Consider the following 27,332-nt stretch of genomic DNA (forward strand, 5'->3'; position numbering starts at 1 on the left):
ACTAAAAGAATAAATTATGGTGAAGAGTGTAAGTTTGCTAGTCGGTTATAGCATATGTATAGCTTGTAAAATTTTCATTAGATTCAAATAAAAAGAAGATTGTGTGCATGGTTTTATCTTGTATGATAAGATTTAAATTTCAATTAATCCCTTTTTTGATTAATGTCATAATTTATTTAGTACGTAAGAACTATTATTTAAATTTTATAATGAAAATTTTCTGTTTTATCCAACTTAGATACTGAGAGGATATATACATGTAGTTCTCTTGTTCGAGATCTATGTCATGGAGTTCGCATGCCAGTAGCTTCTTTACTTTACGGCAATTTTAGTTGAGTGACCATTACACTTGTGAAGTTTGCAATAGGCATTCTCATCGCAGCCCATTTTCTTAGGGTATTATTATTTGGGTCTAGTTTTTTGGAAGTCGGATATCAACTTCATATTGGCTTGATTTGTACCTCTGGACTAATGCCAATTTTTAATTTTTCGAAAGCTGCCCAATTAGCACCTCGATGAAGAGCATCTTCGATTGGTTAGGATCTACTCATGTATAGGCCAGCTTGTGGAATTTGGGATAGGAGGAATATGCAACGCTTGTGCCGGCAATAAGCCTGGAATATTATGAATGTAGTCTGATACTAAACTGTTTCTTGTTGTTACCATAATTGCAATTACTGATCATCAAACCAAATGCTCTTTCCTGTTTTTGTGCAGAGCCAAAAAATGCTGCTACCATTGTTGAGGTTGATGGAATTCCTCTTATAATCAAATGTTTATCAAGTCCTGTCCAGAACACTGTGAGTACACGGGTTTCTCGCCTCATTTATGTTTCTATAGTGTTTAAATGGAAACTCAAAAACTCAAAATTTATCTATTATAAATTCTTTTTAATTTCAACAACAGATCTTCTTTATAATTTTCATATATTTTACATTATTATACAGTAGGTTATTGCTTGTAAGTTTCTATTTGTTTTGATCTTAGATTATTATGAGAGTATCAATCCCAAAATTTGTGATGCATTTACTCGATCATTTATAAGCCAGCTCGGGCTATGAATCCTGATTCCTAAATTTATTTTGCTTTCTTCTTCTTTTGGTTCGATTTAAATTGTTTGATCATAACCGATCATGAGTGAAATTTGGAGGAAGTGGTAGATCCTACAAGGTCGTATTAATTAAAGACCTCAATAGGCGTTTCAAGCTCGATGTATGTTGGCCCTTATGATGCAAGAATTTGGTTTACAAGTGGGTGTAGATCAAGGGTTGATGTTAATCTAGTACCCGAGATAATTCGAGTCGTTCCTATGACCCGAGGAGGGGCCAATATTCATGCTTAGGACTCTAGTTTTATCACCAAACTCAAGACAATTAAATGTTGCTTGATTGTGGACTAAGCGTATGCGGACTGATTTTTACGTGTCACATTTTACTTGGCTATACCATCTTATTAAACCAATCGACTCAAGGTGGAATACTGGTCGAAGGGATTATCTTTGATGTTACAAGACTAAGATTCAAAACTTTTCCATTGTGATTTCAACCACAGTTTATGTATGTTTTCAGTGACAATAATACCCGACTCTTTCACAAATTTTGGAAATTAGTTTGAGTTCAATTCAAAATCGCATAATACAAAAAATAATTTATATGAGACCAACAATATTTGGTATGAAAATTTAATATGGTAGGTAGTAACTTCGTAGGTACAACATTCATTTCCTTGCTGCCGACATGATAATTGTTCATAAATATTTTTGAACACGTACTCATAATGTTTATGGACCAAAAGATCTGATCAGACTCCTAATTAGATGAATTGTGTGGTCGATTTTAAGATGTACCTTTTAAATCTTAATTCTTTCAACTACTCGAAATAAATTTTCCTCACCATCCCAATACTAGAATAGCATATTCTTAAATATAAATTATTAACCAAACTATTATTCTATGTTTTTCAAAAAAAAAAAAAACCAAACTATTATTCTTTTGAAGATTATATATCACTAGATGCATGATTAGAATCCATGATATCACTCAATTTCAGAAATGAGCAGAGTTCTTAGTGCATACGTAGTTTATCTTAAACCTACAACGAATAAAGCACGACACCAAATTCCACTGTTCACATCTAGGTTAAAACCTAGTACCACCAGTGAAGTTATTTTTGTTTTTGTTTAGTTTTGTTAATAAAAGAGTATTTTGTAAAGTTAAAACCAAGGAGCCAATAAATCTTTATTTTTTTTTTATTATTATTTTTTTTTCAAAACCTAATACGAAAAATCAGTAATTCTGAGATAGAATGGTGGTAAATCACTTGTTTAAGTTTCTACTTTTTAAAAACATGATTCTGTTATATACTACTAAAGTGTTAAAATTAAAATTAGAAAAAAAATAATATGTGATTAATCTACTAAAACTATCTTTCTGCTAGAAATTATGAAATTATTTAGTTATTTATGTGATATACTAGTGACAGTGAGACCCTATATTTAATGTTTTGATGCCACGAAAGCTGATTTTCAAACCACAACTTTATAAATTCTCTCATTAATGTCTCTTCTAATGCATCAATCAACCATAACGTGTATTTATAAATGTTGTCTATATCTAAATTTGTTACACAATTAAAATTAATACTTATCGTTTTTCTATGTCTACATCATACATTATGTAGGTTGTAGTTAACATCATACATTACGTGGGTTGTAGTTAGAAATACTTTTATAAAACATAATCTCTTCATCTTTGACCCACAACAAAAAGCTTTTAACTGAATTTAATAGCCATGGCCAAACATGCCAACAATATACACCAAAAAAAAAACATACTTGTAGCTTGAACAGTGCTAAGGGACTCACATTCTATTAGTATGCTTCCACATGTTGGCCTATGTCAGCCAATAGTATTTGCTTAAGTGTTAGTGTTGGTTCAATATATATTAACTCAAAAGTATTTGTCGACTAAATTTACATATTAACAAGGGCAATCAATTTTCTGGTTTATCCTTAATTTAATCATTTTGGATTACTCTAATATATAAAATATGAGATGTGAAAATTGTTTTTTGTTATAAAAAAATGGATCATTTCTCGATTTGTTAGTGTCATATGAAATGTAATTTCTCCCAAAAAAAAAAAACTACAAGGAAAGATAACAACTAAATATTTTGTGAAAATAAACATCTAAAGTTTATATTGCTTTCCGAAATATGTCGAATTATCAAAAATGAATTGGATTGAAAATTAAGCATCTTGTGATATATTTGTATAGAAATGTATTGGGCCACGATTGTTAATAGACATATCATCTAGCATAATTCAAAAAAATCTAGCACTGTATGTAATCTATATTAGACAAACTATATAGCATTACATGTAGGTTAACTTAGGCGGATCCTGTATCACCACCAAATTTTAATTTTATTTATTGCTTTCTTGGGTTAGCTGTAGATGTCTTTGGATCCGTCGATCTTACAAAAATACAAACAACTCGATAGATAAGGATACTTGTCCAAGCATACGTGGTCTAGTGGTAGGAAAGTTTTGGTGAAGGGAGAAACTTCCAGACCCGAGTTTGATTTTTTCTGAAAACAAAAACATATTTGTTTGGGAAGTCTGTCAGTTGGGCCAATCGGTTTACCTCGTAGTCAGAAATGCAGGCGGCCTGACTACCCCTGACATTAGTCGGAAGACACTCCAAACTCGGATCATGCAGTGTGGTGGCGCAATTCTGGATCTTATGGATCTCATGAATCTCATGGCCCGTTCGACCCGAATCCGCTTGTAACTCATGGTGTCCATTGAATCGTTGAACTACGAGAGTAGTCCACTCTGTAGCATCTCGGTACGTTCATATCGGGGCTGACTAGATCAGCTGATAGGGTTTATAAAAAAAAAAGATAAAAAGAAGATAAGGATACTTCATGTTATTCAAAAAAAAAAAAGGATACTTCATTTTGGCCGCTAAATGGTATATATATTAGATAATTTGGTTAAGCTATCCGTTATAAGGAGCCCTCATATATGAGTATATGAGTGGTCAGGGGCATACAATTAAAGTATTAGAGTCATCTCACCATGATTACATGTATTGTAATCAAGATCATGACCCAATCCTCTTTGATCATGATCTTGTATCCAAGTTTGCACTTTCTCTTTCTAAATGAAGCACATCCATATTTTACATTTCATTAATACATCATATACTTAATGATATTCTCTTTCTAGTTAGTACATTAATTTAAATTTTGTCAAGAAAATTCTGTTAAACATATAAATGAAATTTATAATGAAAATGATTTTTTTTTTAAGGAATAAACTATAAACTACTTAAGAAATCGACGAAGAGAGCAACCACAAAACCCTAACTTACACCAACCCTCATTTAATAATAAAAAAAAATAGATAACGACAAAGAAATCAATGCTATATAATTCAAGTATCCACTACAAAGGTTGGAGAATCCTTAAACCAACTATGAAAACGGAAAATGTTATGGAGAGAGAAGAGATCGAGACAACGCCAATGGAGCCACTTAGCCCAATGTCACATATGCTAAGTTCGCCAAATTTCTTCATTGTGATAACTTTTGGGTTTAAAGTTAGATGCAACCCATCGGCCTTTGTTGAAGGCATCAACAACTCATTGATCAATGCTCCCAGATTCTCTAGCAAAATGGTAACATATATCATGTATTCTACACGTATGCATGCATATTGTTATATTAAAAACATTGTTTATGTCTTTTACAAAAAAAAAAAACATGGTATATGTAATTTATCTACACGTAGTATCAAAGAATTTATATTCATTCCTTTCCCTTTTCATGTATGTAGTCACATGTAATTTAGTTCTAAATTATGCCTATGGGTCATATTTCTTTTTTTTTTTTTCTTTCGTAGGAGATAGATTATAAGAGAAAAGGAGACCCGGTCTGGATTCCTGTTAAAGTTCGAGTAGAAGATCATGTTATTGTGCCAGATCCTGAATATTCCAACATTGAAAATCCTGATCATTTCATAGAAGACTATACATCAAACATTGCTAATATTCCAATGGACATGTCCAAACCTCTTTGGGAATTTCATTTACTCAACATAAAGACATCAAAAGCAGAATCTTTGGCTATAGTAAAAATACATCACTCAATTGGTGATGGAATGTCTCTTATGTCACTTTTACTTGCTTGTTCACGAAAAACATCAGACCCTGACGCGCTAATTTCTACTACCACGGCTACAAAGAAACCCGTTGATTCCATGGCTTGGTGGTTGTTTGTTGGGTTTTGGTTTATGATAAGAGTCACCTTCACCACTATTGTTGAATTTTCCAAGTTAATGCTTACAATATGCTTTTTGCGAGATACCAAAAACCCTCTTATGGGTAATCCGAGTGATGGATTTCAATCTTGGAAGGTTGTCCATCGGATAATAAGTTTTGAGGATGTCAAGTTAGTGAAGGACACAATGAACATGGTATAAAATCATTGTTATTTTGCTTTATATTGATCATTCATTTACGTACACTAACAACTTCATAACATTCTTTTTCTTTTTTGTAGAAGGTGAATGATGTTCTTCTTGGAATGACACAAGCAGGTCTTTCAAGATATTTGAGTAGCAAATATGGTAAATTCAAATTCCTTCTAATTTTATAAGTATATATCATTAACCTTAAATAATAATTTTAAGCATAGAGTCAAGCTTATGTTTCATTAATTTATGTTTTCAAATAGATGAAGATAGTAGGAACGATGGAAATTATTTAATCGATATCTAGTCACATCACATAATGGTACCATCTGAGGTTATGAGTTATGACAATCAGAGCTTACTCAACCACTATACTACATAGTACCATCATAGTATTAGTTACTCGCTTTAAATCTAAAATTTGTTAAATAAAGTTTATAAATGAAAATTTTGCCAATATTTTCTATAATTTTAAATACTTTCAAATAGTTCTAAAGTTTTTACTAAGTTTTTTTTTTTGGTTTCTTGGTGTAAAAATAGGTGTAACTATTCAGCAACTAAAACATTATATTTCAAACTTATTTTTTTACCATTTTTTTAGTGTTAGGTTTTCAACGAGATACTGTACTAATATTAGAACATCAATATATACTCATAGTTATAATATTTGATCACATTATCGATCGACAGATGGATCAACGGCCGAGAAGAAAAAGATCGTAGAAAAACTCCGTGTTCGTGGTGCTGTAGCTATAAACTTAAGACCAGCAACAAAGATAGAGGTGATAATCAACATAAATTACAATCATACAAAAACAATATATCTAATTAATAAGAATGTAAAAGTTTGATAAAATATGGAAATGTAGGATTTGGCTGATATGATGGCGAAGGGTTCAAAGTGTAGATGGGGAAACTTCATTGGAACAATTATATTTCCTTTGTGGGTGAAACCAGAGAAGGATCCATTGGAGTACATTCGACGAGCCAAAGCTACGATGGATAGGAAGAAAATATCTCTGGAAGCTTTTATTTTCTATGGCATCATTAAATTCACCTTGAAATTTTTTGGAGGAAAGGTGAAATACGAAACCAATATGAGCTATTTAATCCATACATTTTAGTGCATATTGCTAATTTTTTTGTTTTCGATGGTAAGAAAATAACAGGCAGTAGAAGCTTTTGGAAAGAGGATATTTGGTCACACATCATTGGCATTTTCAAATGTGAAAGGTCCCGATGAAGAAATAAGTTTTTTTCACCATCCGATTTCATATATCGCAGGAAGTGCATTAGTTGGATCACAAGTAAGTATATAGTACTCTTTTCCTTAAGTATGTAGTTATGAAACTTTTGATGAAGTTAATTAACTAAATTTTTTTTTATTTTTTATTTATGTCTAACAAGGCTCTCAATATCCATTTTATAAGCTACGTAGACAAGATTGTCATCAATCTAGCTGTTGATACAACAACGATTGCAGATCCTCATCGACTATGCGATGATATGGTAGAAGCACTCGAGATAATCAAATCTGCCACACAGGAGAAAAGATTTCATAAAACGGAAGTTTGAAACACACCCACCTGATGTTTAATCAACGCTCTGTTTGTGTTGTAATATATGAACATGAAGTTTGGTGAAGTGTATCTCTCTTGCAAACGTTTTGCTTGATCAAGGAAAAAAAACGTGTTTTGTCGGTATCTTTTAGCAAATCTTCCTAAATAATTTTGCTTGTATTAGTAGAATTAGTATTACTCTTTCACTATTTTGTGGGAAAAAATCTATGAGAAACTTGAAGTTTTCGTACCTACTGTCTCACTATTAGTCGCAAGGACATCATCCCACAAGAAAATAACTAAAAATGAAAGATCTGAAAAAAAAAAAAATAGACAACCTCACCGGATCGATGGCCATCGGCCTCATTCATCATCGCTGTTACAACGACAATCAAAGTTAAAAGTAAAAACATTAAGCAACAGAACTTCTATATCAACAAGCTAAAGACAAAACAAAATATGATGTCTTACCTACACCACTAAAGAGGAGTAGTTGAGGGAGTGAATAATCTTCCAAGTTTTACTCGCACTTGATTGAGCGGTAAATGTGACGGACAAAGAGAAGGGAAGCACGGAATCCGATTGCCCCGAGCATGAGGAAGAATCCGTAGCAGATGCAAGCCATGTAGCCAAAGAAGAAGGAAGTCTGCATGAACCCTGACATATCCGACCGTGCATAGTAGTAATACAAGCAGTAGGCGTATATGAATAAGCCCGTTGATCCACCACATAGCAATGATCTTTGCATGTAGAAGATACAAAAGAGTCAGATGAACAGAAAGATTAACAATTTATAGACAAACTCAAATATGGGATTCTCTTTTAGGCTAAAAGCATTGATCTATTATTATCACGGTTATGAAACCATCACAGACAAAAAGGAAATAGTTACGACTTACGGATTTTCAATAGAAAATCTGTCTTTGCTAAAGGTTACGAAAACTTCTTAAAGAGTAGTTTCAACTAGTTGGAAACTTAATCAGACATATTCCCTGAAACTACCACAAGTTAAACCAGAAGTCAAAGAAAGAGAAAAGAAAACATTACCTCCACCACCACTCATGGTCTTCAGCAGCAAGTTGGAAGTATGTCAATGCAACCGTGATGAAAGCAGTGACTATGACAAGAATAAGGAAGACGATAGACAGAATACTATAGATGGTGTATATTCTGTGACCCCAAACACTGGCAAATATGTAGTAAAGCTCGATGTAAATGGCACTGAACGGTAAAAAACCAGCCATAGCCATCTGCGGAAGTGTTCTCCTGTACCAACGCATTGGTGGGATCTCTCTTGGATATTTTGTGGTACGACAAGGAGCTTGAAACTCGGATTTTCTGTTCTTCCCAGCAATACCTCCCAGTATTAACAATGGTGAAGTAACAAGTGCCCATATAAGGAAAATAACCACAATTGTCCCAAATGGCAATGCTGCAGTGGCTTGGTAAGCAATTGCAACAGTATTAAGGAAGGAGAAAGTGAGCAAAAGAGGTCCACAGAAAAGGCTTCCAGTCAGTATAACATTCCTAACCTGTCAAGAGAATCAATATCAGCTTTCTTAATCAACCAACCTATTGCAAATGAGAACAAGATAGATGCGGTGAGACATAGCTTTTCCTCAAACTCCTAAAATGAATGCCCAGAAATCAGAACTGTGAGCCAAAACTCAGCATGCAAAAAGAAGTAGAAAACTCAAAATAATTATCTCGTATGGGATGTAAGGTCAGGCCTCAACTATACACATATATGCATAAGTATGATGCACACATATTTTCAAGATAAAAGAGAGGTAGTAAAGGAACACACAAAGTCGGTGTTGAATGCTAAACCGAATTGACTGGTACTTCGGTTAGACTAACTTATACTAAGTATATCACTTAAGCACTGTAGACAGCCACTTTTACCAAATATGCAGAAGCAGAAACTATACCAGATGATTTCACTAAATGCTCTCACGGTGGAAGACTTTTGAGTTTTGACTCACTGCTGAGATATGATTACAATCCTAAGACCCATAAAATGGCATCCATACTTACCCAATTAGTTCCTTCTAGCTGGCAATAGAAAGAAGCAGCAGTATAACCGGCAATCCCTGAAGTAAGTGCATATATGACCACTAATGCAGTAAACAACGCTCCACGGTTGTAGGGATAAAAGACACCGACTAACGCAAGCATGAAGATGAAAACAGCTCTGCATACAAATAAAAAGACGTGTTACTGAGTGAAAACACCATGCCAGGAAGAGCACCACGAGTCCACAACTCTATGTGAAAACATACAGTGTAAACAATTGTGTGCCAGAACCAAGGGCTGCAGCCAGTAGGGATTTGTGTTTGGGGAACCTAAATACATCACCATGGATCAGTTTCCACCCAGTCTCTTCTTGGTCATCGACTGCCTCTTCATCATGTGCATACCTATGAAGTACATAAGCTAGAGGGTAAGCTACTAGATATATTTAAAAGTCACAAATTCAATTGTGCTATGCACTCTAGCTAATATCTTACTTGACAAAATCATTCTTTAAGACTCGCATAAGAATCGTCGCAAGGAAACCAGTCAAGAGAAGAACTGTGACACATGAGTTAATGATGGAGAACCAATGGATTTCCAAGTGATGTGGCATTGATGAAGCCAGTGAGTATTTCTCCATCCTCTTCTCGAATGGGATTTCTGTTTCCTTCCATCGAACAGTATATGTGAAATCCACTTGGACTTCCTTGTCCTCAGTCAAGTCCACAAGGAAATTCTGGTCTGTTCTCACAATAATTTCAATAACTCGGTCCTTATTATAGAAAATCTCAAACTGTAGATGATTGAAGAGATAATATTTATACTCAGATGGGTCAGTTTTTCCCTCCTTGAAAACTTTCCCCAGGAATCCCCAGATGGGCAAGTCATCATAATACATCTGAAAGTAGTAGTCTTTCGCAATCACATCACGAAACTTAGCAACATCTTCTCTACTCAACCTCTTCCTACATGCAACTTCAGAATTCTTCTCACCCAAAAACTCAAGTTTGTACGGTGCACTGACTAACCGATCTCCATTAAGAACTTCCCCTAGAGCTTCCTTCTTCTCCTTAACAGGAGCTGTAAAAAATACGCCACAGCTATATAAACTTACAAAAAATTCACCTATGAAACTAAGCAATTTTACCATCCATACATACCTGATGAACAGAACGGAAGATCAAAGTATCTATATGTTTCACTGCCATATATAGAGAGAGTAATAGTTAGCTCAAACTAAAACAACAGAGTTAGTAATTCATCGAAAATCGAGCTAGCATTATAAGCATGGATTGTTTCACTTAACATTTAAGCATTGATCAAAGATGATCTACATAAGAAGCTTAAACTACACTAACCATCAACAACATTCACTAATTCATATAGACCTACGAATTTGTAATTCAAATTCTCACTGTCCAATTATTACGAATCCTAGCTCAAGAATGTCATTATTCAGGTAATCAAAATTCAAATTTGAATCAGAAACACTAAAAGCGAAGAGATCTCCATGCAATTAATATCAAAATTCAGAAAAAACGTGAAATCAGTGAAAATCGAAAGCTCAGATCTGAAGAGTGTGAATAAGATTATCGCACAGACCTGGGATTATGAAACGGACCGACTTTGTTAGCGTAAAGAGGAACATCATCACCGACCTTGTAACGGTGATCGGAACCGTCAGAGATAACCGGAGAAACGCCGGAGAGGAAGAAGAACACTAGAAGAAGCGACGTCATCGAATGCAATAGTACCATTTGAGATTAGAGAGAAAGAAAGAGAGAGGTTTAAGCGGTTGGGTCGATGATGATGATGATGATCAATTTCATGATTATGACTTAGAGATAAGACTGATTTTTGTTCTCCGCATCGCAAGTCATGAAATTTTACACTTTTGTAACGAAACCACGATTTGTCACTTTTTATTTTTCCCAAGGTTTATTATATTTTTTTATATTTGAATTTATCAATAATAAATTATTTTATTATTTATATTTTTTTAATAATAAAAAATTTATTATGGAGATATTGATTTATGTATATTAATCATAATGATATTCCAACTAACTAAGATTAGGTGTTGGGATTAGCGGAAACTACAAAAACTAGGAGTAAAAAACACTGCACTATTTTTGTATAATTTGTAGACATGTGTAAATTACTTCAAAGAGAAAGTGTAGGAGGAACTGACTCGTTCTACAAATAGACCAATTTGTTAAACGTTAAGTTTTTTTCATCAGAACTTCAAAGATTCGCAACTCGGTTTATAATTTAGCTTAGTTGTTTTTTTTTTTCTCGGTTTTGGTTTAATCAATCATGAGTTTTACGTTGGATTTTTTTTTTTATGTTCAGTTAATTGGAGATGGATTTACAACCAAACTAATACTTTGTTGTTAATATATCTTAAAAAATGTTGTTAATATATTTCTTTTTGGACAATTTGTTTTTCTTTTTCTTGGAATCACTAAAAACATATGTTAGTTTACAATTGAGTTTTGTGCAAAAAAAAAAACACAGACACTAATTCGCCAATTTTTGCATTACGTATTATTTTTGACTTCATATGATTAATTTGCATTTATTGGAAATGAATAAAGTTGCAAAAATTTGCGAGTTAGAGGTTTTTTTGGCACAAAACCCTTTAAAATTCAATCGATAAAAAAGCTTACGTAGTTATTGATTCAATGCACTTTTTTCATTTCAACTAGACAAAGCGTAATAGGTCTACCATCTGAGATTTAAAGAAATGAACAATGTACTAAGTATCTCAATTGTATAAACAAATATGAGGCATCATCAAAAAGGAAAATATGGAAGAGAAGCCAAGTATGATACAACGAAATGATGCATCGGAATTACTTCATCCACCGTAAAGAATGCTTTAATCTTGGAGTCTTAAACAAACTTCTCCAAAAGTGCAACTCTTTCATCGAAAGCAACACATCTATTCGCAACCTTCCCCATCGTGAGTTGAACTGAGATTTGTGGTGTGTGTCTGTCAAAAGTAGAAGAGTCTCCTTGAGAATGTTAACCAAATATGATCTATTCCCAAGCTTCCCCATCGTGGTCCCCTTCTCAAAACCTAAGTATGCCAAGAAAGCCTACCATATTTTATCGACCAAAACAATCTCACAAACGCAGCAAGACCCATCAACCCAAGATGCCAAAAATTTCGAACAATTGATCAGCAGCATCCAATGTACCATAAGATTTTTGTTCCATGTTGATGAACATTACCAGAGATATAGCCATTACTATTTTATTGCAAATTCATGCTCCAAGGTAGATGAATTATTAAAACTATAATTCTTCTTTATCCTTAACATGTCACATACCAGTTATATCTATAGCACGACCATGTAAGCCGCTTAGATCATAGATCACTTCAATATCTTTGCCAATGACTAAGTTTTTATGATAATCTGCTTGTACATTATGAACAAAAACAAATTTGAAATGCATGAAGAACTAATAATTAAAAAAATATTAAAATTCATAAACTAGTCACTCCATAGATGCCACTTTTTCTTTTTACCTGTTTTATAATTTATTTCAATTTATGACTAAACTAAACCCATTAGTTTGTTTCAACTTTTATCAAATGCTAGATAAATTACCCGTGCGTATTATATATATGTCCTGTTGATAATATTTAGTAGGTATTATATAGTTGTGTTTGATTTGATCTTGAAGCAAGAAACATAATTGAAAATTTCTAGTGGATATCAAAATAAGTGAAAGTGGAGAACATTTTAAATAAATTTAAATTCCTATTCGATGCATATATTTGAGACATAAACATAAAAAAATCTATATATATATATATATAATGGGAGAGTCTTCTCTCCATCTAGCCTATCCACCTAAGCAACACAATTTATTATAACATTAAAATAAATTAAAAACATTCATTTACTGCATATTTGTGTGATTTATAATTAATAAAAAACATGAATTATATAAAATAAATGAGATGTTAATATAATAAATATAATATTATTAAAATTTTATTAGTAGTAATAATATAATTCAACTGTTATCAGATAAAACTTAAAAATGATCATAAATTTTAAATGTGTTAATGAGTTTTCGAATAAAAATAATTTAAATGCATGGTGAAAAGAAATATAAAACTAAATTTATGCAATTCCATATGTAAAATTTTAAACAAGAAGATTAAATTAAAGTAAAACATTAGTTTCTAAGAACAATATACTACATATTTTTATTTATTTACATAAAGAAATAACAAAAAATATTAAATTCAACGTAAAATTTATAATTTAAGAAGAAGACATTGTAAAAGTCACATTTTATCATGTGAAATTATAAAAACAAATCTTAAAAATTTTAAAACATTACCATCCATCTTTAAAAAAATAAATAATCAATGATCACATTATTAATGAGTTCTACAACAAAATATACAAAAAATGATATGTAAGCTATTAGAAAAAATGTGATATGTAATTTGTGTATCATATTCTCACGGTGAACTATAATTTCATAACATGATCAAAAAGAAAAACAAGTTTGGTATTTCATCAATTAAATCAAATATTTTTAACCTAAAAATTTGAGTATTGAAAGATAGGAAAAAAAAATATAGTTATGATATGTCTCGAAAATCAATTCACAGTGCAATATATATTATATGTGAGTCAATAGAATGTGAAAAGAAAATAGATGTCAAGAGGCAATGAGTTTATCATAGAAGATGACGAGAGAATTGGTAGTTAAAAGTATTTGAAAATAAATTTGTAAGACTTAGAAAGATAATGCACATGAGTAAAGGTAAAATGTTTGAGATCTCATTTATTGTGTGAAACGAATGAGGTTTTAGAGAAATAAATGACATACATTATTAAACAGATTATTAGATTCAAATTTGGGCTTAACCATTTAGCCATGTAATTAAAGTGATATAAGATAGAAAAAATTGATGACTTATGCGAGAATTCTTTTATGGCGCGATGCACTTGCTTCGATGGGTAAAACAAGCTCGCTAAAACTGTTCTAACAACATGGTAAAATATATGTACATTTACACTAAATAATGTTCATGAAACTCGGTATATTCGCATTTTATAGGGAATAATATTATGTTAGTATCAATATTTAATCATAAATAATATCTACAATTAGGTCAACAATCGATAATTAATTTCAAAAAAATTTTAAAAATGTCTTCATGGAATATGAATAAGAAAGAAACTCTTTTAGAGATAAAGATAAATGGACCATTAGATGGGGTCGATACCTTTTATTCTTTTAGCGAATTTTTAAAGTGATCTTTGTTATAACATGATATATATCAAAATATTTATTTGTCAAGGAAATATTATCATCGACATTATATATGTTGTATATCGCTTATTATATTTATGCTCAAATATTTTTTTAAAAAATTTTACGAAATACTATATTTTATGCTGAAAATTTTATATTAATAGAAGAAATTTTTAAATTAAAATCCTGCGCAACGCGCGGATACAAAATCTAGGCAAGACTATTTATTAAATAGAAGAATCCTCTCTCCATCTAACCTATCCACCTAAGCAAGACTATTTATTTTACGTTAAAATAAATTTAAAACATTCATTTAATACATACATTATTTATGTTACTTATAATTAATAGAAAATTTATATTTTAAATAAATAAAAATGAATTATCTAAAATAAATAAGATGTTAAAATAACAAAAATAATACTCTAAATTTTTATTAGTAATAATAATATAATTCAACTTTTAAATGATAAAAATTAAAAATGATCATATTTCAAAATTTTAAATGTATTAATGAGTTTAAGAATGGAAATAACTTTTAAATGCATGGTATAATAAAACTAAATTTATGTAATTTTATATGTAAAAATTTAAACAATAAAATACAATTTAAAGTGAAAAATTAGTTTCTTAGAACAACATACTACATATTTTATTTATTAATAAATTTTTACTTAAATAAAAATAAAAGATTATTAAACTCAACCTATATTTATAATTTAAGACGAAGATATTATAAGAGTCAAACTTTATCTTGTGAAAATTTAAAAATAATCTTGAAAATTTTAAAACCTTATAATCCATCTTTTAAAAAATAAATACCTATATATATATATATATATATATATATATATATATATATATATAATAGGAGAGTCCACTCTCCATGTAGCCCATCCACCTATGACCTATGCAAGACTACTTATTTTACATTAAAATAAATTTAAAACATTCATTCAATACATATTTATGTTACTTATAATTAATAGAAAATTTATATTTTAAATAAATAAAAATGAAATATGTAAAATAAATAAAATGTTAAAAAAATAAAAAAAAAAAATACTGTAAATTTTTTATTAGTAATGATAATATAATTTTAAATGATAAAATTAAAAATGATCATATTTCAAAATTTTAAATGTGTTAATAAGTTTTAGAATAGAAGTAAGTTTTAAATGCATGGTATAATAAAACTAAATTTATGTAATTTTATATGTAAAACTTTAAACAAGAAAATAAAATTAAAGTGAAACATTAGTTTCTTAGAACAACATACAACATATTTTATTTATTAATAAATTTTTACCTAAAGAAACATAAAAGATTATTAAACTCAACCTACATTTATAATTTAAGACGAAGATACGGTAAAAGTCACACTTTATCTTGTGAAATTATAAAAAAATCTTGAAAATTTTAAAATCTTATAATCCATCTTTTAAAAAATAAATAAACAATGGCCACATTATTTATGAGTTCTACAATAAAATATATAAAAATTGATACGTAAGCCGTTAAAAAAAAGTGATATGTAATTTGTATAGCATATTCTCAAGTAGAACTACAACTTTATAACATGATCAAAAAGAAAAATAAGTTTGATATTTCATAAATGGAATCAAATGCTTTTAACCCAAAAAATTGAGTATTGAAAGATAGTAATTAAGGAGAAAATAATTATGATATGTCTTGAAAATAAATTCACAGTCTAGTATATATTATATATGAGTCAATAGAAGGTGAAAATAAAGTAGATATCGAGAGGCAACGAATGCATCATAAAAAATGACGAAAGAATTGGTAGTTAAAAGTGTTTGAAAATAAATTTTTAAAATTTAGAAAGATAATGCACATGACTAAGGTAAAATCTTTGAGATCTCATTCATTGTGTGAACGAATGAGTTCTTAGAAAATACATGACATACATTATTAAAAAGTTTATTAGATTCAAAGTTGGGCTTAACCGTTTGGCCATGTAATCATGGAAAGTAAGATAAGATAGGCACATTTTGATGACTTAGTCGAGAATTCTCTTATGACACTCTGCACTAGCTTCGATGGGTAAAACAAGCTCGCTAAACATGTTCTAGCAACATGGTATTATAGATTTACCTTTACATTAAATAATATTCATGGAACTCGGTATATTTGCATTTTATATGGAATGATGTTATGTTCGTATCAATATTTTATCATAAATAATATTTACAATTAGGTCAACAATCGATAATTAATGTCAAAACTTTTAAAGAAATGTCTTCATAGAATATGAATAAGAAAGAAACTCTTTTAGAGATAAAAGATCATTAGATGGTCGTCGATACTGTTTATTCTTCCCGCAAATTTCTTAAGTGATCTTTGTTACCACGTGATTTATATCAAACTATTTATTTGTCAAAGAAACATTATTGTCGACAATATATATGTTATATATTACTTCGTAAAATAAGTTTAGTGTTTATATAGATTTATATTTTAAATTTGAATTATTATATTTATGCTAAATACTTATTTTTTAAATTTTAGTGATTATATTTATGCTTAAAAATTTATATTAATAGAAGAGATTTTAAACTAAAATCCTGCGCAACGCGCATTTACAAAATCTAGTATATCATTAATTTTAGTGGCGGTAATTAATCTTTGCATACTCGAGATGAAAGCATTACCATTTTTTGCCTTCGTTAATTTATGTTTCATACTTTTCCTAAATGTAAACCCATAACAATGTATTAGTGTATTCTCCACAACAATGTACGTTTGGTTTTGTCAACACTTGGTGTCAACGGACCAAATTTGCAACTTCATGGTTCATCTTTACATTTTTGTTATGCAAAGCCATGCTTTCTTTTTCATTGAACGTTTTGATTTGAAAACCAAATAAGTAATGAGACATATAGAAAATTTCCATTACAAACAGTATTGAAAACAAAGAATATAGCGTCAAACACTGAGCAAACTGGTCCAAGTTTAGAAACCAACAATAGCTTACAAACTATAAAGGGGCATCAATGATCAAAATATATACATATGACGACTGTGGCAATGTGTGAAAAATTCGAAACCTGACATAAAAAGAGCACTATAAACCATAAATTTGTAAGAAACACAACTCAAAAACTTCAGAAAAAAAGAGAAGAAAAGTAGTTTGCTTGTTGGTTCTTTGAGGTGCTCTAAACATAAACATAATAATAACATGTCCGAAATACAGATCATAATTCTCTGATTATAGAGATATCTTTTCAGGTTTAAGGTAATTTAGTTGGCTCTGCGGATTCATAAGCAGCATCAGCTGAAGAAGTATCTATGTCGTTGAGACCCAACTCCTCGTTTTGCTCCCATGATCTCTCGTACTCTTCAACTGTAGTTCAAAAACACAACAACAACAACATTTGTTACTTGAAGTTGAAACCCAACACTCCTATATCCTAATTGAATCTTCACTCCTAAATCAAGTCAATTTCATAATGCGGTTTACGAAATCCAAAAGCAGAAATCAAATAATATTGTTTCTTCTTGATCTATAACAACTGTGTATAACAGCCTTCCGTGAGAAAAACATGGAAGGAACAGATTTAGGAGGGGTTATTGGTTCATGGATTTATAAGGAATTAGTTTATGAAACGGATATGAAATCAGCGGTCCCGGTCCTAATATTTGTTTCGATCCAACTTAAGGTTGTAGTCAAGGAACCACTGAGGAACTTACATGTGAGTTGATGATCATCTTTGATATCATCTGTTAATGGTGAAATAAAGGAATTTGCTAATTCGTCATCAAGAATCAATGTCCACGTCTGTTCTAAGCTTAGAAGCTGCAAGAGATAAGAAAAGAAAAACATCTTTATACTAAATACCAGATCTTAGTGCTTTGCGTCCTCTTGAACATCAAGAACAAGAGAAGGCTCATGCTTCACATAAATTAAATAATAGTTCCTACCTTTGTTAGTCTGGCTCCAAATTCTTTCCACTTGTTAATCTTACTCTGCTCCAAACTGTCACCAAAAGTGAATCCGTGGACTCTCGCTAAGCCTGTGAGAACCCATGCCATACTTAGATCAGTAGATAAGAGGTATAAAGGGCGAGAATCGTAATGCTTCCATTATCCAGACAATGAAAGCTTGGTAAGGAAGAATATAGGATAGTGATTTATGCCATGGTTCTCTAAATCTGTTCTTCTTTACTTAAAAACGAGTAAGACACATGATTCACACTAGACAAGGATAATGTTTGGATGATGAAAGGTCAAACTCACTTTCTCTGATCTGTGTGACCAACCCTTCCACTGTTGTTACCATTCCACCAAGTGTACCACCAGCTAGCTCCAGATCAAGTTCTGGGATTTTCACTCCAGCAGTGTCTGACTAATACACGCAACAGACAAAATGAACCTTTAATGACATATGGGAAGGTGTTGCTCCAAACTTAAACTATATACATTCTGTAAGGGTATATACTTTAATCGTAAAAGTGATATTCTCAGCTACTTTAAGATACATATAACCATATGAAGAAATCTCTCTTGGTCCACCACACATCCAACATTATTACTAAAGAGGTTACTGGTGAAATACTACAGAAAACAAACAAACTGAAGCAAAAAACTAACCTTGATCACATCCCGGCTAAGGTCAGTGATGTTCTTCACAGAGAGCGTAATTTTCTTTCCCTTTTCAGGAATTGCACCACCAGGCTTCAACTGTTCACAATTACACACAAAAAAATGAATAACCTAAAGACCAGGCCAGTGTCTGCAAAATCTCTCAAACCAATGGAAGCCAACCTCAGAATTTCGATAGCCACAATCATCACATGTAGATGCCATGACAATAACCTCCTGAAAGTACGGGATTTCTATATTATGTCAAGGGGTAAACAGCATCAAGGAGTTCACCAACAAACACAAATACGTAAAACTTGTTTCAGAAAACCAAGGAACGGGCACAGATTTTTTGTAAGGATACTAGTCACGAACATCCGTGTTTCACACAGCTTTGCACATGCTCCGCAAGTTGAAGGAAAAGTCATCACCTATTAAAAATGAGCAATAGTAAAGTTATATGAAAACATCATTTAATTTTTAAACTTTCAAAAAACAACCTTTTGACACTGATTTCTTATCTCAAGTGATCATAACCTTCACCATTCAACAAAAATTTTCCAAAATTTTCAGGGTCAGAAGTTACCTCTTCAGGTGCAGTGTATCTAAACAAGTTATCCGAAATATCAGTGCTATTACTCTGTGCAATTGCTCGATGACCAGCTGTTGCTCCGATAGTTCCATGAGGTAGAGCAGTTGTTTGAGTAGAAGATGTTTCAAGACTTCTTTCCGACTGTCCAGTCTGAGATGGGTTAGTAAGATATCCAAGAGTTGCTTGTTGTTCGGGTGTTCGCTCATAGAACTTGATTGTTAGAGAGGGATCTAATGATGGAGCATGTCTGTCATGTGTTATAAACTTGTGTCATAAGCAGATAAAGAAATATTTCATTTTAACATGGTATTTCCAATTCCAAGTTGAATATCCTTACGGGTTCTCAATGAAACTGTTTCCAGCAGGATCATCCAAAATGAAGGTGAATGATGTCTCTGCTTTAGCACAAGCTCTCAGTTTAGACAAGAATTGGTCTATTGCTTCCGCAGTTTTAGGATCTACTTTCTGTGTCAAGCAACATATATAGTTTAACTATCCTGACTAGAAAACAATCAAACTTAACATATAAAAAAATGTAGAGCTCCAAGTCAGAATTTACCCTGCGTTCTTCTTGAAGGGCACTAAGTTCATCCGCAGCCCGGGATAGTATCCCTTCCACCTAGAAGTTAAACAAAAAGGGGGGAGTCATTGACATGAAAGTGGAAAAAGAAAACCAAAATCTTAAACGCAGTTGTATAGGTTTATCTCCACTAAGAATGAGTTAAACGACAACAAGATTATTTCCTAACTGCCAATACCAGTTTGAAGCTAGCAAAGTAACACAGATAGGGCTCCCATGGAAATCTTCTCAATAGTCATTAAATGCATCACTAATTAGTTCTCATCAGTAGACCAGACGATTTTTAGGTTGTTCAAAGAAATAACTACCCCCAAAAATGAACTGTTCGTATCAAGATGGTTAAGAGGACTTACCGTAGATAAACTACCACGTTGGGCCTCTGGTGGAATTTCAAAATCCAGTTCAGGAATCTGAATACATGTATTCATGCAAACTACTATTAGTTTCCAGCTCAAATAAGTCCAGTTTTTATAACATAAGAAGGAAAATAATTCACAGTTTTCAGGGAGATTGGGAAGCTGTTTCTTATAAATATGCAGTAAGCTGGCGCGGTTAAAGAAATCAGAGTATTTTGAATCCGAAGGACCGATGACATTCCCAGAATCAGTAAGATTACTCACCTTAATAGTGGCTGATTCAGACTTTACAACTTGCCGGTCAAATATCTGCATTTAGACAGAAATAAGAAGATAAAATATGCTTACGGAGCAATAGACAACTAAAAAAGGCTACATTCTACCTCATGAGTGCATCTCCAAATGAAAAAATGAAAGACGGAAATAAATTCAAAAGAACAAAAATTTAGATTTGAATCAATGCACCAACCTTCACATCGCCAGCTGAAACCTCAAGATGGTAACTGCATCCTCGGGGTTGAATCTCACCAGCAAACTGAACTTCATTATTCCTAAAAAATATATCAGAGATCAATGAAAGGCTTATCTTTTCAATTGAGGAAAACAGAAAATATTTAGTGAGTTAGTTTTCAAAACCAATTCACCCTGCTCAAATCGAATACTTAAAAAGCATCAAAGTCATAAGAAGTTCTACCTTTCTCCGCAGTGCTGACATTCAAATGCAGATATTAAGACCTGTAACCAGAAGAATGTTAGCAGGAAGCTTGTAAGCTAACACAAGGTGGAGAAAAGTCTAAATAAAACGTCTAACCAACAAAACATGTTTCTTAATATCAAATAATAACTTTGTGTATTTTTTTGGTTTGGTCAAGTCACAGTGACTGGAGTATGGAAAATCTGAAATTAAAAAAATGAACAAAATTTAGTGTTCTTTAAAAAAAAAGTATGACATACCTTTCTGAAGTGAGGTATTAAGGTCAATAGAAATCTAGTTGTTCCCTGGAAAAGAAATAAAGAGTGATCAGGAGAAGGACCAAGAAAACCTCATACGACAGACTTTTTTTACAACCGAAGTAAAGAATTCGGCGAAAATGCACTAGAAACTGAAAGTTCACCATACAAAGTTTCTCCAATTGGTTGCTACCGATCCAAAAATATCACTATGTTTCCCATCAAATTTATCATACCATCACCAAAGACGTAGCCAATAAGTTGTGTTTCATCCCGCTATAGTTCACTTCATAACAATCTCAAGAACCATTGGATTGCAGAAAGAACTCATGTTACTACAACCATGTACATGTACCATTTAGAAACAAGCTCAAACTAAAAAGCAAAGACGAAACCAAAGCTAGCCTGTATCATAGACCTATATCAATTAACACATGTTACAACATTTCTTCTGTGACAAAGGATAAGGACTACATAACAACATCAGGAATCTCGATAAAACTTCGTAAAGTTCCTCTAAATCTCAGAATACTTAAGTTTCTCTATTTATAACCTTCTCCCATCTTAGATTTGATTAGCAGGCTCTAAATTGGAAGATTTGAAAGGCATAGACATGGTTTCACTTCTGGTAAATTTACAAAGCAATGAGAAAACAAATCCAGTCACTGCAAACTCCGCGTTCTACCAAATTCTCTAAGCTTATACAGAGAAGTCCAATTGTAAAATCAGTTGGAACATACACAAACAGACCTCAGCTACAAACAGAGACACTATCCAAATGTATGTGTGAGAGATATATAGAAAGAGACATACATTTTCACCGCAGCGCATACACATGCTCTCAACTACATAGAGAGGAGCACCAATGGAATGATCAGCAGAAACAGCTTCAACCACCGATCCAACATCGATTTGTTCATCATTCCCATTGTCCATCACCTCCAAAAGTTTCTCCAAACAATCCCAAGAAGTTCAAAAAACCTATTATTAGGAAAAACAAAGCTAAAAAGGATGAAACTTTGTGCACCATGAACATGTATTTGTTCTTACAAGAATATGCCATAACATTAAGAATCTATATAAGAGCTTTGTTCAAAGCTCAAAGCAGAGTGGAAGAGAGTGTTCAAGAGTTCAATTTCGTCAATCTCAAAAGAACATTAAGAAAAAAAGGAACAAAATTTGATACCAATTTCCGATGGGACAAGAGAATATGTGTATCAAACAAGAAAACGTACCGAGTAAAAGAGACAAAGCTTGAAATTTTACAAAAATCTGGAGATTACAGGCTTATTATGAGAAAGCAGAGAAACACCAAAGAGCTCTAGAAACGGCGAGAGAGTTGAAGAAGAACCCACGTGAGCATCACGTGTTTGTCTTTTGTTTAATGTTTATGTTCGGGTCGGGTTACCCAATCCTACTTGTACCCGATCCAAATATTATCTACCCTGCTACATCAATTCGCCGATACCCGAATGTTCCGGTTCTCTCAGTTCGGTTAATCGGGTTAAACCGAGATCCCAGGGCTAGGTGAATTCTTCTTCTTCTGCTTCTGATTCTCGCCGGCGAAAAACAAGTGATGGAGGAAGTAGTAGTAGTTGCAGAGCCACCACCGAAGATTACTACCGTTGTGGAATACGAAGAGGAGATTGAAGAAGATGATGACGGCGACGATCTCTCGCTTTCGTCAGATTCCGATATCGCTGAAGCTCTTGATTGGCTAGACGGTAAAGACGATGACGAGCTAATTGGTGGTGGCTTCTCTCTTCATGCTCGTCGTCCTAATGCTCACGGTGGACATGGTTCACGCCCTAACTCTAGTGCTCTTCAACCTATATCAAATAAAGCCCAGAAGCTTACTAGTCACGTTCGTGCTTCTCCTTTAGAGGTACCGTTTGTTATCGAATATGAAAAAGCTTCTGAATTGTTCACAGTCTCTGCTCAAATGAACATTGAGATAATTGGTGATGCAGGGATGGGAAGGAAGAGTTAAAGTTGGGATGTCGAATTCTGTGACAACTGCGATTCGTGGAAGTCTAAGAGAGACAGAGATTGGGAGAAGTAGGAACACTGATAAAGCGGACAGGGCAACAGTTGAACAGGCTCTTGATCCAAGGACACGTATGGTTTTGTTTAGAATGCTTAATCGGGGTGTGTTTAATGATGTTAATGGCTGTATTTCCACAGGCAAAGAAGTATGTATGTCCTATATACACTACTCTCGATCTGTTTTGATTCTTTTGTTGAAAGCATTCTCTTTTATTGTCTTTCAGGCTAATGTTTATCATGCCACGAAATCTGACGGTTCGGAACTTGCAATAAAAGTGTACAAGACATCTGTTCTTGTTTTCAAGTGAGCTATTACATGAATAAAAATGACTTGATGATTTTGTTTTAGACCCTTTTTTTTAACTGTGATGATTTCAGGGATCGAGATCGATATGTACAAGGAGATTACCGTTTTAGATATGGCTACTGTCGTCACAATCCCCCGCAAGATGGTCAAGACATGGGCTGAAAAAGAACAGAGAAATCTTAAGAGGTAGTAATACCTACACTTGTTTCACATATATGTAACAATAATTCTGGTAATTTCTTAGTTGGTTATATACATGTTTCATTGGCAGGCTTCATGCAGCAGGAATTAGGTGTCCAGCTGTTATACTTCTACGCCTTCATGTTCTAGTCATGGAGTTTATAGGTTCGCTCTAATGCATTATCTTCTGTTTTTAATCACTGATTCCGCGCAACACTCTTCTCTGTTACTCTGATTCATTAGCATATTTCATTGAAAGTTGAAACAGAGAAATGATGAAGTAACGATTTTCCAGCTACCAAAGATTATTTATATTTGCAGGGAGGGATGGTTGGGCTGCACCGCGTCTCAAGGATGCTGCATTATCTCTGGACAAGTTGCGCGAGTGCTACCTAGAGGTATGTCTTATGTTCTCATTTAGAGGGTCCTGAGTGTATTATACTTAGACCTGATAGATATGTCTTTGAAACACATCAGGTGGCATTACAGCCACGATTAATCTCTTATTATTTTTTTTGCATTTCAGTTGATAATTCAAATGCGAGTATTATATCAGAAGTGTAAATTGGTGCATGGGGATCTTAGTGAGTATAACATACTATATTTTGAGGTGAGTTCTGATTTATCTCTTAAGGAATCTCTTCGGGTCACTTATTTGACGTTTCCTGGCAGCAAAATATAATGATATCATCTTGACTTTTCAGGGGCACCTTTATATAATTGATGTTTCTCAATCTGTGGATCTGGACCATCCTCTTGCACTCAACTTTCTACGGGAAGATTGTGACCATGTCTCGGTAAGTGTTAATAGTATCCTGTTTCAACAATGCTTAATTTGACCGGAATAAGGTGTCTGATGTGTGGATTACAATCACACACAGGATTTTTTCAAAAAACATGGTGTGGCTGTTATGACGATACCAGAGCTATTTGACTTCATAGTTGACCCGACAATTTCAGACGAAAATGTTGATAGCTATTTGGAAGAGGTAATGTATAACTTTTTATTACTTGAAATTTATTCTTTGAATCAGGTTTAAAGCTGTAACGTTTCTATTGGTAAAGTCAAATTAATGAATTTATGTAACAATGGGCAGGTGCAACTAAAAGTTATAGAGCGAGGAGAGATATCTGTAGAGGATGAAATCGCGGATTCAGTATTCATGAAGGTTAGTGAAGTGTATCCAGTCTCGATAGAATTGATCTGTGAACTGTCTCTGTAGAATTATCTTATCTTATCAATTTGTAATGATATGATCAGTCATACATACCGAAATCTCTGGATGCTGTGAACAACCCAGAGGCTGATGTAGCGAAGATAACAAGCGGGCAGGATACAGGAGACATGCTGTACCAAACGATAACGGGGCTTAAGGATGCTCTTCCTAAAGTAGACGAGCAGCAAATAGAGGTGAATGCTGAAGAGGAAGAAGAAGAAGAAGAAGACGGAAGTGGAGAAGAAAGCGAAGAAGAGAATGAAGGAGAATTGGGTCCTGAAGACAAGAAAGCTGCAAGGAAAGAGCACAAGAAGAAAGTGAAAGAGGAGAAACGTGAGTCCAGGAAGACGAAAACACCCAAATCTGTCAAGAAGCGAAAGAAGAAAGTCTCTAAACCCCACAAGACTCGTTAATCGGAACGAGTAAGTTCTTGTAATATTCATAGTACGATTATGATAGATCCATTAGAGAAGAATGTGATGCCATTAAAGACATAATAAACAGAGAAACCTGGAAACAGAGCAAAACCACAAAAAAAAAACAGATTAGTGAATTGATTACGTAGTCGGTTTAAGATAACCAAACCAAAATAACCGGTATAAGCCAAGAACACACTTCATTACTTCATCAATGGAAACTCACTGATGAACAAATTAAGCTCGTAGAAAAAGCTGGTTTCGGTTTCTTTCGCAAAATTGGTCCAATGAGTTTAAAAACAATTCGCTAATCTCTGCGTTGAGCGTTGGAGAAGAGAAACCAATACTTTTCACCTTCCTTTAGGAGAAATGACTATAACTTTAGATCAAGTTGCTTTAGTACTTGGGCTTGATAATGATGGAGATCCTATTGTTGGTTCTAAAGTTGGTGATGAGGTTGCTATGGATATGTGTGGTAGACTGTTAGGGAAGTTACCTTCTGCTGCTAATAAAGAAGTTAATTGTTCTAGGGTTAAGCTTAATTGGCTTAAAAGAACTTTCTCTGAGTGTCCTGAAGATGCTTCTTTCCATGTTGTTAAATGTCATACTCGAGCTTATCTTTTGTATCTTATTGGTAGTACTATTTTTGCTACTACGTACTGATGGCGATAAAGTCTCTGTTGAAGTGATGGAGAGTGTGAAAGATACGTTCACTAATAGTTTGACGATTGGAGGATGGCAAGAGGTGGCGGATAACAGTGGTTAGGGAAGCGCCGTCGTCGGAATGAACAAACTCCTATGCCGAACAATGGTGGTGGACCTGGTGGTAATTAATGATCTTTCGTCTCTTCTGCTTCCAAAGGACGACGCATGCATGAAGCCTTTTTGTATTAGTTTATTTTCATCTTAAAAATGTTGCATTGTTTATGTATATGTATATCATCGGCCATTTTGTTAGGAGTACAGAAGATTAGATACAATGTTACACCTTACATAGTTACCATTCTAAAAAATACAATAATATAAGAAGAAGAAACTTGTGACTAGCTTAAATAGTTTAATTGCATCAAATAAGGTAAAGAATGTGCTAGAACGTATCGTATCTTGTGGTAGCACATTACAAAACTTACAGGTCCATCGAAACACATAACTCTGAAGTAGAGTAGGTTTTGGAACCATTGTGATTACTTTGTTGATTACTTGAGTCTAGAGATATATATGTAAGCCATATAACCCCATTTAAGTTTTACCCCATTTATCCTCCCATTTAAACCCATTTAAGTTTCATTGATCCATTTAAACCCATTTGGACTCATATACCATTGTTTTGTTCAAAACAATAATATAGTCTTTTTTTTTGTGCAAAACAATAATATAATCTATACCATTGTTTTGACGGAAATTTTTTTGGCGGGAAAATTTTGACGGGATTTTGTTTTGGCGGGAAAATATTAACGATGAATTTGTGATTTTCTGTATCAATTTATAATTATTTATTAATTTCAAAAATCAAAAATCAAGGTGCTAGTTTTGTCCAATAAAATTTTGAGTGCTATTCTTGTCCCAAAAACTTGATTTGGAGCTATAAAAGCCAATTTCTCAATTATGTACTTGATTATTTAAAATTTACAAATTATTTTATTAAATTTAATTGATAAATAATGATATAACTGTACTTTTTCTATTGTTGAAAAATAATATAGTTTTTTTTTTGTCGTTAAAAATAATATAGTTTTGAGAAAAACA

At 32.8% G+C, this 27,332-nt stretch overlaps 4 protein-coding genes and 1 long non-coding RNA gene across 7 annotated transcripts; 3 read left to right on the top strand and 2 right to left on the bottom strand.

Moving 5' to 3' along the window:
• Positions 1–232: 232 nt before the first annotated feature.
• On the top strand, positions 233–1,596 carry LOC110226856. Its single transcript, XR_002330753.1, has 2 exons — positions 233–630; positions 718–1,596. It is a non-coding gene; the product is annotated as an uncharacterized LOC110226856 (long non-coding RNA).
• A 2,797-nt stretch (positions 1,597–4,393) lies between these two features.
• Positions 4,394–7,178, top strand: LOC9306586 (O-acyltransferase WSD1). Of its 2 annotated transcripts, none has more exons than XM_002868460.2 (7): positions 4,394–4,681; positions 4,906–5,478; positions 5,565–5,631; positions 6,166–6,257; positions 6,345–6,554; positions 6,645–6,782; positions 6,883–7,178. In XM_002868460.2, the coding sequence occupies exons 1-7, from the start codon at positions 4,427–4,429 to the stop codon at positions 7,048–7,050; spliced, it is 1,503 nt and encodes a 500-aa protein (XP_002868506.1). In that variant the 5' UTR covers positions 4,394–4,426; the 3' UTR covers positions 7,051–7,178. The 2 variants fall into 2 exon arrangements, with proteins under 2 accessions (XP_002868506.1, XP_020873933.1); XM_021018274.1 differs by having other exon boundaries at positions 4,427–4,681; positions 6,959–7,178.
• An 82-nt stretch (positions 7,179–7,260) lies between these two features.
• LOC9304579 (transmembrane 9 superfamily member 4) lies at positions 7,261–10,947 on the bottom strand. Of its 2 annotated transcripts, XM_021018273.1 has the most exons (8): positions 10,653–10,942; positions 10,211–10,251; positions 9,545–10,130; positions 9,317–9,454; positions 9,072–9,228; positions 8,082–8,566; positions 7,506–7,774; positions 7,268–7,410 (listed from the first exon to the last, which is right to left on the bottom strand). In XM_021018273.1, the coding sequence occupies exons 1-7, from the start codon at positions 10,805–10,807 to the stop codon at positions 7,555–7,557; spliced, it is 1,782 nt and encodes a 593-aa protein (XP_020873932.1). In that variant the 5' UTR covers positions 10,808–10,942; the 3' UTR covers positions 7,268–7,410; positions 7,506–7,554. The 2 variants fall into 2 exon arrangements, with proteins under 2 accessions (XP_002870515.1, XP_020873932.1); XM_002870469.2 differs by having other exon boundaries at positions 7,261–7,774; positions 10,653–10,947.
• Positions 10,948–17,345: 6,398 nt separating this feature from the next.
• LOC9306587 (zinc finger protein ZPR1) lies at positions 17,346–22,754 on the bottom strand. Its single transcript, XM_002870470.2, has 17 exons — positions 22,656–22,754; positions 22,234–22,401; positions 21,424–21,468; positions 21,164–21,204; positions 20,939–21,020; positions 20,734–20,778; positions 20,467–20,523; positions 20,093–20,152; positions 19,871–19,998; positions 19,528–19,780; positions 19,306–19,372; positions 19,125–19,195; positions 18,951–19,040; positions 18,597–18,705; positions 18,282–18,373; positions 18,051–18,156; positions 17,346–17,703 (listed from the first exon to the last, which is right to left on the bottom strand). The coding sequence occupies exons 2-17, from the start codon at positions 22,354–22,356 to the stop codon at positions 17,591–17,593; spliced, it is 1,482 nt and encodes a 493-aa protein (XP_002870516.1). The 5' UTR covers positions 22,357–22,401; positions 22,656–22,754; the 3' UTR covers positions 17,346–17,590.
• A 146-nt stretch (positions 22,755–22,900) lies between these two features.
• LOC9306588 (serine/threonine-protein kinase RIO1) lies at positions 22,901–25,730 on the top strand. The gene is given in 12 exon segments (XM_021018706.1): positions 22,901–23,305; positions 23,391–23,612; positions 23,691–23,770; positions 23,845–23,905; positions 23,907–23,959; positions 24,045–24,118; positions 24,275–24,351; positions 24,480–24,563; positions 24,658–24,750; positions 24,835–24,942; positions 25,051–25,122; positions 25,215–25,730. Coding segments are annotated over 12 exon segments (1,602 nt in total). The 5' UTR covers positions 22,901–22,996; the 3' UTR covers positions 25,584–25,730.
• The last annotated feature ends 1,602 nt before the right edge of the window (positions 25,731–27,332 follow it).

The sequence above is a fragment of the Arabidopsis lyrata genome (assembly GCF_000004255.2).
Source record: "Arabidopsis lyrata subsp. lyrata unplaced genomic scaffold ARALYscaffold_7, whole genome shotgun sequence".
In the NCBI taxonomy this organism is placed as follows: Eukaryota; Viridiplantae; Streptophyta; class Magnoliopsida; order Brassicales; family Brassicaceae; genus Arabidopsis; species Arabidopsis lyrata.

Bases quoted from the DNA above. Each gene is read 5' to 3' on its own strand.
- LOC9306586 (XM_002868460.2), top strand. From the start codon at position 4,427: ATGCTATATAATTCAAGTATCCACTACAAAGGTTGGAGAATCCTTAAA. The intron at 4,682-4,905 runs GTAACATATATC...TTTCTTTCGTAG, and splicing joins CCAGATTCTCTAGCAAAATG to GAGATAGATTATAAGAGAAA. The intron at 5,479-5,564 runs GTATAAAATCAT...TCTTTTTTGTAG, and splicing joins TGAAGGACACAATGAACATG to AAGGTGAATGATGTTCTTCT.
- LOC9306587 (XM_002870470.2), bottom strand. From the start codon at position 22,356: ATGGACAATGGGAATGATGAACAAATCGATGTTGGATCGGTGGTTGAA. The intron at 19,373-19,527 runs GTAACTTCTGAC...CATTTTTAATAG, and splicing joins GATACACTGCACCTGAAGAG to GTGATGACTTTTCCTTCAAC. The intron at 19,196-19,305 runs GTATCCTTACAA...GACATAATATAG, and splicing joins AACACGGATGTTCGTGACTA to AAATCCCGTACTTTCAGGAG.
- LOC9304579 (XM_002870469.2), bottom strand. From the start codon at position 10,807: ATGGTACTATTGCATTCGATGACGTCGCTTCTTCTAGTGTTCTTCTTC. The intron at 9,455-9,544 runs GTAAGATATTAG...TGTACTTCATAG, and splicing joins TTAAAGAATGATTTTGTCAA to GTATGCACATGATGAAGAGG. The intron at 7,775-8,081 runs GTAATGTTTTCT...CTACATGCAAAG, and splicing joins GACCATGAGTGGTGGTGGAG to ATCATTGCTATGTGGTGGAT.